Raw genomic sequence first — 12106 nt, forward strand, 5'->3', positions numbered from 1 at the left:
GCAGGTGGCTACGGTGGTTTTTACCCAACATGGGTGGCGGCATAATCTCCGGATCGGTCCACCATCCCTTGCGACATAGGCATAGTGTCGGTCTATAGGACTCTACTGTCGCCGATTTATCATTTTTTTCCATTCATTTTGTTAGGCTTTCCATGTTGGGCTGTGTGCATCCTAGTTATGCAGAGGCCGGGTGTTACTCATAATGTTTTGTATCCGCTTGATGCTACATTTCAAGATAATAAAAGCGCCCTTTATCAAAAAAAAGACTCCTAGTTGGAATACTGGCCATCACACACATCATCTTGACAAGGGGACCCAACTGGTTAAAATCAGGGCAAAGTGTTAAATTGGGTTAAACACCACACAACACAGCAATTTTGGGGTACGATGTGGCCGAAAATTTAAATGGGGCAAATACTATCACAAATACACAAACAATGGGTAAAAAGTGAAATTCACCATCTTATTAACAGTGTCCTTTTTCAACAACAAAAATGCAGTGTATTTTTTCAGGTGTTAGTATTTGTTATTCTGAGAGAAAATACCTCGCCGCTCATAGTTGTAGGCACACATGATTGCAGAGCATCAAGTTTACTTCAATATTCAACCTGTTTGTATATGAAGTGTATTTCCTTTTCACTGCATGTGAAACGCATTTCAAATTTTCAATTTTTCATTGATTTCAATATACAACTGTATTAAACTTCCGAAGATAAAAAACCCTACAGTCATACTGTCGGAGTGAAATAACAAAGCGTATCTCAGCTGCACCATAATTCAGGCATGGGGCATCCATAATTTATTTTTCTATTCTTGTAAGAAAGCAAATTTTACTACAGACCACACAGATGAATTAGTTTATAGTATAGGAAGAACATCCCGACGATTTGTAGCCCATGCTACTAAAAAGGACGTCAAAAGATCGGGTGAAGCTTTGAAAGCATCATCAGTACTGCATGGAGATCAAGGGTTCTTACTGCACCTTGCTAACTAGTACATAATGGATGGTCGATCGCCGGCAGGATTTAATATCTAGAAGACCCCTCGTAAACTTCTGGATGTTACATCCAGTCGTCCCCACATTCATCCAGTTCTTGCTTGGCGAGGTCTCTCATAAACTTCTGGCCACGGAGATCTGGTAGAAATATCAAAAAGTAGATGACTGTAGATTAGGACCATGTATGAAAGAACATCTTTTAGTTAACAGAATATCGATGATACACTAAGCAGATTATATGCCCATTTATACGTATTTAGCTTTTCATGAACAAGGCAATGTGCTCTTTATATCTCAGTAAATAGCATATGCACATATAAAGCAGTAAGGAAATACTGATATTGCAAGGAAATATGAAATGGTTATGAAGAAAAAGGTATGACTCACAAGCATTCCCACTCCGACGCACATAAATATTCTCTAGCGGTATATCATTTGCCCTGAACATATGTGCCAAGGTGTGGACTCTCCCATCGTCCTTTGAACATTTGATCTTCACCATTCTAAGTTCTTTGCAAGTAAATGATCTTCCCTGTAGTTTGATACCTGTTTCCAATGCCTTCCTTGTGCTGAAGTTCTTTAGCACATTAACCAAATTGTCATTAAGTGTGCGATCAGATACTAAAAAACTAAGAACAATGGAGTCAAGGATCAAGTAGCATACACCAAATATGTAATCACACATACCAATTTGAGTTGGAGAAAAAGCCTCTTTATATTAGGTGAATGCTGTAGCAACAAAATTAATGCATCGAAATCAGCGGCCATACACCATTCACCAAGGGACAGGGTCTTCAGGTTGCTAAAAGTTGGACACCTTCTCAATTCCCTATCCAGAACCACCTTCATAATGCAGACAAAAGAGTATTCAGGAAAGAACGGTAGTAACTCGAATCAACTTCTCACAGTAAAAACTGCATATGGATGGTTTATTCAACAGAAAAAAGATACCCATCTCCAAAAAGAAGGGAAAACAACATCTATCATATAGTGATGTATTGCTAGAAGAGTAGCACGTATTGGTTTCATATCATTCATCTTTCTTTTCTAGTAACTGAAGGAACATCGGCCTTAGACACTCCTATAAAAACTGAATATATATATATATATATATATATATATATATATATATAGCTAATCTGTTGAAAAGATACACTGTTGCAACAAAGAGAAAAACAACAAAGTTCCTATGAGAACATAATTGATGAATAATACTGCCTTGAAGCTACAATTGATGATTAAACAAACTAGTACTACACCATAGCAGAAGGTCAGAAATGTGCTCATTCGACACATGTGTTCTATTGGAGGGAACCCAGCATTTCATTGTGAAACGTCCAGGAAAAAATGTTCCATTATAACTATGGCCATGCCAAGGAAAATATAAATAGAAAATAAGAGAGGAAAAAGAGAAATCAGTAAAAGATGGTGATAGTTATACCTCCCCAGCATCAGTTAACAACTCCAAACTCCTAGCTGTGGAAAGGCTCTCAAGCATATGATGGCCACCTAGAATACTATAATTTTTTTTTCGAGAGTACGCCAATAGCATACCATATTTTTATAGAAGGAAGAATTTTTTTTACAAGATTCGTGCGATCAATGCGAACATCGATCACCCGAGCACCCACACACACCTATAGGAAGATCAATCGTGATCTCTCACAAAACGATCTAATCCACCCACTCCTACACCTGCACTATGCCAGTCGCGAATTTTGCCAAGGATGGCTCTAGCTAACTCATTGCAGTCCTTAACTTGTTCCGGTCGGTTGAACACCTTAGCGTTCCTCTGCTTCCATAACAACCAAGCCGCGACAATGACGAGTGAATCAAAGCCTCGCTTGTGCTTCCCTTGAAAGCCAGCTCGTGCCCTTAACCACCAAATGTGTCCGTGCTGTTAGGGTGAGGGATGTTGATTTCCAGGGAGTCAAAACACTTGTGCCACACCTGTCTAGCATAGACACACTGCACCACGATATGCTCAACCGTGTCCTCGTCCTGCAAACAAGTATAACAAGGTGAGGGGTTGTCCTGCAGTCCATGTCGTACCCGTCTGTCGGATGTCCATAATCGGTACTGCACCGCGAGCCAGGCAAAGATCTTGCACTTTAATGGAAAGCTTGCCTTTACCTTTGTAGCCAGGGGCAGAGCTACAGGGTGGACAGGGTGGGCCGCGGCCCACCCTGAGATTTTGGGCTGGTCCATAGAGTATAGGCTATTAGGAGATGGGCCTGGAAAAAAGAAGCCCAACAAACAGCCTACGTTGCTCATCTGCTTTTCACGAAGCAGCGATTGCTCCAACTTTGATCCGCCGCCAGCAGAGCCAACCTGCCCGACCGCCCGGAGCCACCGCCCGCCGCCCGGCCGGCTGCTGCCCGCGCAGGCGCGCACCACCGCCAAGCAGCCCTATTAGCCGAACTGCCGGAGCTGCCCAATCCGCTCAGGAGCTGAGCCCGTCAGCTTCTTTGAGAGAGGTACCCCATCCCTTGATCCACCCTAATCCCCCATGGTTGCTCACTTGCTCTGAATATTTTATTATTTTTTTAGAACATAGACGTCAGGGACATCCGGCTTTAAATTAATAAAGCCCACAAACTTAGGCAGAGTATGACAACCACAAGACCAACATAAGGCGCCATGAGAGGCGAAAGTTTAAGGGAAAGACCGCTAGATGAAGAGTTGCGGTACAAGGCAATCAGCCCAGAAACTACGAGCACGCAGGCTCGAAAGGTACGAGGACCAAAAGGGGCTGCCCAACCCTATGCGGCAGCCAACACATCAGACGGCGGATCCCGTGACTCGAAGTAGACGGTGCGAAGACGGCAGATAGCTTGGCGGTGGAGATCAGAATCCTGTTGTCTTCCCAGCGGCACCCATTGCTGCAAGAACACGATGCATTTGAAGATGACGTCAGTGGGATGCGAGGGAAACACACCCTCAATTGTAAACTTGTTACGGATATTCCAAATAGCCCATATCATAGCCGCCGCACAAGTCCACATGACCCTACGAGACGTGCCTTGAACCAGAGACAAGGCAGACACGAGCTCAGATCGGGAGCGCGGATCCCAATCCACTCCCGCGGCCGCATGGACCGCGCTCCAGGCAAAACGAGCCAGAGAGCACCGGAAGAAAGCGTGGTCAGCATTTTCCGGGACCCCACACAGCGCACAGGGGCTGGAGGCGGGGCCGTTGCGCTTAGCGAGGTTAATAGAGGTAGGAAGGAGATCTTGGAAAAGTTGCCAGAGGAAGACCTTGATTTTGAGCGGGATTTTAGCCTTTCAAAGCCCCGTGGCCGCCGACGGGATCTGGCCGCAGGAAAGCTCTCTGTACAAGGATTTGACAGAGAATTTGCCAGAGCTCGAAAGCCTCCACGAGATCGAATCCGCGGAATCCGACAATCGGACGTCCGGTAGCAGAGCCTGAAGGCGATCCCAATCCGCCAACTCCAGCCCTGATAGCTCGCGCCTGAAGTTAATACAGGGGGGGAGGCGCGAAGAGCCGAGGCAACCCGTTGCTCGGGCTCGACCGCTATGGAGTAGAGTTGGCGAAACTCCGCCCATAAGGGTCATTGGCCAATCCAAAGATCAAGCCAAAGACGCGTAGAGCGTCCATTGTTAACCGCAAACTTTGCACCCCTGGCAAAGAAGGGTTTGAGGGATTGAATGGAGTTCCAGAAAGGAGACCCACGGGGAGCCGCGTCAAAAAAATTCCCATGCGGGAAATATTTTGCACGGAGGAGGTCGATCCAGGGGCCAGTTTCGCCCTGAGTCATTTTCCAGATCCACTTGCACATTAGTGCGATGTTCATCAACTTGGAGTTGATGATCCCAAGACCCCCCTGGGCTTTAGGACGACACACGGCCTGCCATTTAACCATATGGTATTTCCGTTTCGGTCCCGCTCCTTCCCAAAAGAAACGGGACCGTGGTGTGTCAAACTTAGAGTGTACCCCGTCCGCCTGCAAGAACAGGCCCATGGCAAACATGGGCAGAGAAGAGAGGCTGGAGTTGGTTAGGATTAGTCTTGCCCCTGAAGACATAAAGTGGCCCCTCCACGGGCAGACCCTATTCGCAACCTTGGAGGAGAGGGGTTCCCAGTCGGAGATTGTACACTTCTTCGCCGCAATGGGGAGACCGAGGTAGGTAAATGGGAACTGGCCAAGTTTGCAGTTAAGCAAGTTGGCAACCCGTTGACTTTCGGTCGCGTCCATCCGTATGGACACCACTTCAGTTTTGTGGAAGTTTATTTTAAGACCTGACATGAGTTCAAAACACAACAGTATAGCCTTGACCGAAGCGATACTGTGTGTATCGGGCTCGAATAGGAGAAGTGTGTCGTCCGCGTATTGCAAGTGAGACACTCCTCCCAGAATTAATTGTCCGCCACTCCCCTGATGTGGCCGGCCAAACGAGCTCTGTCTAGCATGGCACCTAAGGCGTCCGCCACAAAGTTAAAAAGCAACGGCGAGGTTGGGTCCCCTTGATGCAGCCCACGCTTGTTGCGGAAGAAGTTCCCTACTTCTCCATTCACCGCAATCGCCGTCTGGCCTCCTGAGACCAACTGCATCATGCGGTGAACCCAAACCGACGAGAATCCTCGACCCAGGAGGACTTGTCGGAGAAACTCCCAGTTCACTTGGTTGTACGCCTTCTCAAAATCAAGTTTGAGGAGAATCGCGGGCTGTCGAGCACGTTTTATGGAGTGGACTATTTCTTGGAGGACCAACGGCCCCTCCAAGATGTTACGGCCACGAATGAAAGCCGACTGGGTCCTACTAATAATGCAATGGGCTATCGGAGACATGCGAGTAGAACAAGCCTTAGCACAAATTTTAAGCGAAACATTAATCAAAGCGATAGGGAGGAAAAGTCTAATGTGATCCGCGCCCGGGACCTTGGGGATCAGAGAGAGAACCCCAAAGTTCAGGCGAGAGATATCTACCGTACCGCGCATAAAACCATTGCAAACGTCGAAAATTGGACTTTTAAGCACTTGCCAAAACCGCTTAAACATCGCCACCGGCCACCCATCCGGCCCGGGCGCAGTGTCAGATTTCATACCCAGCGTCGCCTTGTCAATCTCCTCAGGGAGGAAGGCCAAGCTCAGGTTCTCATTTTCCTCGTCCGTGACTCGCAGTGCAGGGTCCCACACATCCGCCCTAAGTCGAGCCCTGGATTCCTCCCCGGAACCCATAAGTTGGATGTAAAACTCGTAGATGTGTCGGACGATATCCTGTTGCCGCAATAGGAGCCCCTGCTCCGATTGAAGTCTCAGGATGGCGCACTTACGGCGTCTGCCATTTGCGTAGGCGTGGAAATATTTTGTGTTCGCGTCACCCTTGAGCGTCCACTTTATTCCACTGCGCCTGCTCCAGTACTCCTCCTCGGCCCTAAGGAGGGACTCGACTTGGGCTTCAAGCGCGTAGCGCTGGGCCCAGTCCTGCTCGGAAAAGACCTGCACATCTGTCGCAGCGTCCAGCTAGGCGAGCTCCTCGTTCAGGCGCGCTCTTAACAGCTTATCCTCGCGACCCTGGTTAGCTCCCCACCCTTTGAGAGCCGCACGCATACCCGCCCCTGCGGCAATCCAGAACTCCATCGGACCGCGCACGCTCCCGATGCGAGCGACGCAATTCTCCCATTTCGAAAGGATGATTTGCTCAAAGTCCGGAGACTCCAACCACGCGGTTTCAAAGAAGAAGCGCGGGCTGCGTTTTAGCCTCTCCTCCCCCGAGGAAAGGATGAGGGGGACGTGATCCGACCCAATCCTGGTTTCGGCGTGCAGAGAGCACAAGGGGAACAACACCTCCCACTCCGAGGACATAAAAACCCTGTCCAAGACCGATCGCACCGGCGTTAGCTGTTTGTTGGTCCAGGTGTATCGAGCCCCCACGCGAGCCACTTCCCTAAGGGCCATGGATGCAATAGCATTATTAAACATGGCCACCCTTGTCTAGTTAATAATATCGTTATTCTTGTCCGCTCCCGAACGGATCAAGTTGAAATCACCACCCACCAGCAGAGGTAGGTTGCTCGCGCCCAAAGCCATCACCTTGGTCTGGAGTTCTCCCAAGAACTCGAGCGAAAGCGAGTGATCGGCCGGACCATACACGGCAATCACCACCCACTCTTGAAGAGTGGCGTGGTGTCGCACGTGTGCCGACAGGAAGAATCGGCCGGCATCCCAAGCCACCACCTCAAGGCAAACTAGGTTAACTCCTAGCAGCAAGCCCCCCGAGTGACCTACCGCAGGCACCCAATGCCAAACAAAATGCTCCAACAGGTCGACAGCTAGCAGGTCTCGATGGTTGAACTCGGCCTTGATAGTCTCTTGCAAGCCGACCACGTCGATTTCTTCGTTCCTAATGAACTCTTTTAACTGGGTCCGCCTCCCAGCGTGGCCGAAGCCTCGGATGTTCCAGAAGATGAAACACATTATATGATGCGATTGCGTAGAAGGATACCGCGAGCGGTAACCGCTTTGGCCACGCGCCGTGTCTTAGCAGGACGACGGTTGGAGGAAGACGGCGCAGCCCCTGCTACTTTGTCCTCCTGATCGGGCCGCGCAACTGGCACCAGAGAAGCCCCTGCTTCATCCGCTGCTGGCGCAACGCGGGCCAACGCTGCCTGAGCAAGCGCAGCCTGCGCAATTTCCTTTGCGCGAATGAGAGACAACACCTCGTGCGCTTCCCCCGCATCAGACATCTCCACGCCACTATCCGCTAAGATACCACCCAAGCTCGCATCTGAATAATCTTCAAAAATCGTAAAGCGGGGCATGGGGTTACCTTCGATTTCGAGATTCTTCTGCGCCTGAAGGAGCTGGGCCCGTTGGAGGGAAGGCATGTTGCCCTTGGCACCCTTCGGACGAGAGCTCATCCTCTCCTGAGTCGCCGGGGACGCCACCGCCTTGGACCGCCTGGCCGTGGGGATGGGCACCACCTTGGACACCTCCACCCGGAGAGCATCGGGGGGGGGGGGGGGGGGATGACCGACGAAGTGCCCCCCAGCCGGACCCCCAGGGGAGGCCAGCGCCATCACCACCGGCCGCGGCGGGACCGACGCGCTCGCACGGGCCGCTGGGGGGCTCGCCGGCGCCACCGCAGGTGGTTTGCGGCCCGCCGTCTTCTTCTGGAGCTTCAACCCGCCCTCGCCGAGGCCGGTCAACACCTTGGGAGAGCTTGCCGCGACCCGAGGATCGCCCGCCATCGCAGCCACCGGGGAGACCAGCGTCGAGCGACCCTCCGAGTCACAGGACGCCGAGACTCCTTTGTCGATGTCAAGGCCCATGGTCATGTTGGACAAATTTACGTCAAATTTCACAAGATTCTTGGTACAAATCTGAATTTGTCCAGACGCAGCAGCTCCTCTAGCCCTTCGTGCTCCTTTGGTTCACTGGAGCCGGGAGACTGGACGCGTGCAGCAGCCCCGATTTCAGTTTATCCCGAGACTGAAGTCAGGTAGGCAGGGAATCATTATTTGTAGAACACTACATCAACCCATGATCTTTCTCAGTTACCCCCCCTGTCCCAAGATATAGAAAGTAATTTTGTTTGAGAATTATTGTGCGACGGATGGAGTATATCATTATGATTGATAGGAAGTAATTTTGTTGGAGAATTATTGAAGAATAAAGAGGACCGGGGACATTCAAAAAAACGTGGGGTTCGGCAAATAACTTTGTCAATGTTTGTAACACCATATTAATCTATTTATATATGGTATTAGTAATTTCTAGCAACATTCACATGCCACATTTGTCGTCAATTTTTTTAGGAGGACCACCCTGATTTTAAATCCTAGCTCCGCCACTGTTTGTAGCCATACTTTGCATCATTTGCGATCTCACAGTATTCATAGGTATTATCATCACTATCAATATTGCTACCATAATTATAATTATCCTTGTAACCACTGCGCCCATATCTTTCTTCAGGAAAACCATATCCATATCCAAACTTGTCAAAATCACCGATGTATCCAAAATCATCATCATCATCACTCAAGGAAGAGGCATCATGAATCCTATAGCTCCTCTTATCATCATTGCCATCGTCATCAGTAGTTTCATCACAGTCATCTTTATTGCTGATGTGTTCAAATTCATTGCTCAAGAAATGGTCATCAAGTAAGATAGTGGCTATGACCAGTGACCCAAAGTTGGTAAATGACGGAACTTGGGCATACGGTGTGATGAGGTGCAGAAGTACGAGGTTGGGAGCTGCAATGGAGAAGAGGCTGGGAGGTGCAATTGAGAAGCCCGAATTGAACTTGCACTTAAGCATGATTAAGGTCTTCAAAGAGGCAGACACAATCCCAGGGTCTGTCAGCAAGCAATCCTTGAGATCCAGTTCTTCCAAGGATTTGCAACTAGCAGAAAGCTGTCGGAGGACACTGTCATCGAGCCTGGCGTAGGACAACTTCAAGATCTTGAGGTGGCACGAAACAAAGGGCACACCGTCCAACGACGCGGCTCTCGTGTGATGCCCAGCAAGATGAATAACCCGCGCCTTGCGCTTGAGAGCAGTCCTGATCCAGATGCTGGCGTCCTCCTCGTTGAAGCCGGCGTCTTCGTCGCTGGGCTGCAGGCGGAGCGTGTCCACCGGCGCCGACACATCGCGGAGGAGGGAGAGGCGGTGCACGAAGTCGCGAAACTCCTGCGGAGGGTCGCCGTCGCGGCTCATGTAGCGCAGGCGGAGGTCGACGCAGGGCGCGGACTCCCAGAGGTGGCGCCACCGGAGCGAGTAAATAGCATAAAACTACTACTTTACAGGCTATGGTTCCAAAAAACTACCGGTTTTTAATTTTTCTCGGATAACTACCAAGTCAGGGGACGACTGTTTCAAAAAACTCTAATTGTCCAGTGCTTTATTATTGATCGTGATTATGACAGTTGGGGCCCGCATGTAAGAAAACTGATTGTTTAACTCTTTGTTTGACCGTTAAATGACATCTAGGGCCCATATGTCAGTGTCCCTGCAAACTTAAAAAAGCAATAAGGTCCTCCAAACAAATTGAAAAAAGCCATCGGGTCCCTCCCGTGCTCAAGATCCACAGGAGCGCACTCGCCGCTGTGCTCGACGGGGAGCTCCCTCCGGTCGCGGCGGAGCTCCTTTCCAGCGCCGCCGCAACCGTCGTGCGTCCTCTCCCTCTCGTGAGCTCCCCGCCGTGCGTCCTCTCCCTCTCCCTCTTTCCAGGGCACGGTGGCCATGGAGTCCGAAGGCGGCGGGCGGAGTCCCAGCCCCTGGGCGCGGCGGCCGAAGTCCCAGCCCCTGGGCGCGGCGGCCGGAGTCCCAGCCCCCTGGCCATGGCGCGTGGTTGGCGGCGGCCCGTGCTCCTGGGTGCGGGCTGCTCCTCGCGCGACGCTCCTTCCCTGGCTTGGCGTATGGCGTGGCCGGCCTCCGCGCAGAGACGGTCGCCATGGCCGCGCAGAAGGGGGCAGCATGGGCAGCAACGAGGGCCGACAGCCATGGCCACACGAAGGAGGTGGAGCTGGCCTTTATTTTTTCACTGGTGGATGAGATGAGCTGCACCAGGAGCCGGCCATTGTTTTTTCTGGTCGCCGTGGAGGTCAAGGAGCGGCGGCGCGGGCAGCAGGGTGGCCGGCGGCCATGACTTGAGTTGGCGCAAGCGGGGCTGCGGGGAGGGAGGAGAAGAAGGAAGGAGAAGAGCAGGAGGAAGAGACACTGACGTGTGGGGCCCACACGTCAGGTAACGGTCAAACTAAACGGTCAAACTGACGGTGAGTTTAGGTGCGGGTTCGACCTGTCATAATCATGATTAATAGATAAGCACTCGACGATTTGGGTTTTCTGAAACAGCCAACCACCCATTTGGTAGTTATCTGAGAAAAATTAAAAATCGGTAGTCTTTTGGAACCCTAGCCTGTAAAGTGGTAGTTTTATGCTATTTACTCCACCGGCGCGCGAGCACGCAGGTGGGCACCGCCTCCCACGCCTTGAGGAACGACATGATGTGGTGCAGGAGCGCGTCAGGGAGGGCGCTGAGGCGGTCGACCGCGACGGCGCCGGAGCCTGACACCCGGTCGGTGCGGCGGTGCGGCCCCCAGCGCTGGGTGGTCGTCCGGCGCATTTCGTCGAGCAGATGGCCTGCGCGCAGGTTCAGGGACGCCCAGCGTGAAGATTATGCAGGGAAATCCATGGAGGGAAGCGCTTATGGGGAAGGGGATCGAAGGGAGGGAGGAAGGGATCCAAGTTACCGAGAGATCCGCCGAAATGGTGTTGAGTTCTTGCCGCTTTATTAGAAACCAAAATTCGATTTTGGGGATAGAGGCGATAGTTACGCGCCTTCTCCGCAAATGGAGAGGTGGCCGCTTAAATCACGTTTTGTTCCAACGGGCCTTTGGCCCCGTTAGTTAGGGCGTAAACGGATTACGTGTCAATGGGCCTTTGGCCCAATTAGTTAGGGCGTAAATGGACTAGATGCAAATCGGATATACGCTCAAAACATTCTAAAAAAAACGCTAAAAAGATTATCAGGAAAAAAGATATACTCTAAAAAAATGCAGATTGGATATATTCTCCAAAAGAAAATAAAAATATGCAAATTAGGATTGTGCCTTCTTGATTTTGGTTTTCATATTTTTTAAAGCGATTGGATGCAAAGCGAATGCATCAAAGAATACAAACACAATAAGCATACACCTAACTGAGGATGTCCGAGTGACAGAGATGCCAAGGAAGAATGACATAGTACCGAGGTCTGTCATGGCGAACTCTGTATGGAGATGTTGTGTCAGCTGTCGGAGGAGTTGATCCGTCGATGCAGTGAGAACTATGTCGTCCACATACAATAAGAGGAAAGCGAGATCTGTGCCGCTCCTGTAGATGAAGAGAGACACATCCGAGTTGGAAGCGACAAAGCCAAACCGATGTGCAAACAGGGCAAACCGCTGGTACCAAGCGTGTGGGGCCTGCTTAAGGTCGTAAAGAGACTTGTGCAGGCGACACAAGTAGTCCGGGCAGCGAGCATCAACAAAGCCGGGAGGCTGCTGGCAGTAGAGCTCCTCGTCAAGAGTGCCATGGAGAAAAGCATTCTTGACGTCGAGCTGATAAGTCGGCCACGATCGAGAGACCGCAAGGCTGAG

General features: G+C 50.6%; 1 protein-coding gene across 1 annotated transcript; it reads right to left on the reverse strand.

Moving 5' to 3' along the window:
• Positions 1 to 1061: 1061 nt before the first annotated feature.
• On the reverse strand, positions 1062 to 11091 carry LOC123039071 (uncharacterized). Its single transcript, XM_044462372.1, has 9 exons — positions 10922 to 11091; positions 9024 to 9738; positions 8812 to 8960; positions 7477 to 8374; positions 6000 to 6442; positions 2439 to 2514; positions 1685 to 1840; positions 1385 to 1574; positions 1062 to 1135 (listed from the first exon to the last, which is right to left on the reverse strand). Exons 1-9 carry the CDS (start codon positions 11089 to 11091, stop codon positions 1062 to 1064), a joined length of 2871 nt encoding a protein of 956 aa, XP_044318307.1.
• Positions 11092 to 12106: the final 1015 nt, after the last annotated feature.

The sequence above is a fragment of the Triticum aestivum genome, chromosome 2B (assembly GCF_018294505.1).
Source record: "Triticum aestivum cultivar Chinese Spring chromosome 2B, IWGSC CS RefSeq v2.1, whole genome shotgun sequence".
Lineage (NCBI taxonomy): Eukaryota > Viridiplantae > Streptophyta > Magnoliopsida > Poales > Poaceae > Triticum > Triticum aestivum.

What these genes read in the sequence shown, in the direction of transcription:
- LOC123039071 (XM_044462372.1), bottom strand. Translation starts at nt 11,091, where the DNA reads ATGCGCCGGACGACCACCCAGCGCTGGGGGCCGCACCGCCGCACCGAC. An exon ending in ATGATAAGAGGAGCTATAGG is followed by an intron (nt 8,961 to 9,023) that starts ATTCATGATGCC and finishes GGTGATTTTGAC; the next exon opens with AAGTTTGGATATGGATATGG. An exon ending in GCAAAGTATGGCTACAAACA is followed by an intron (nt 8,375 to 8,811) that starts GTGGCGGAGCTA and finishes AGGAGCACGAAG; the next exon opens with GGCTAGAGGAGCTGCTGCGT.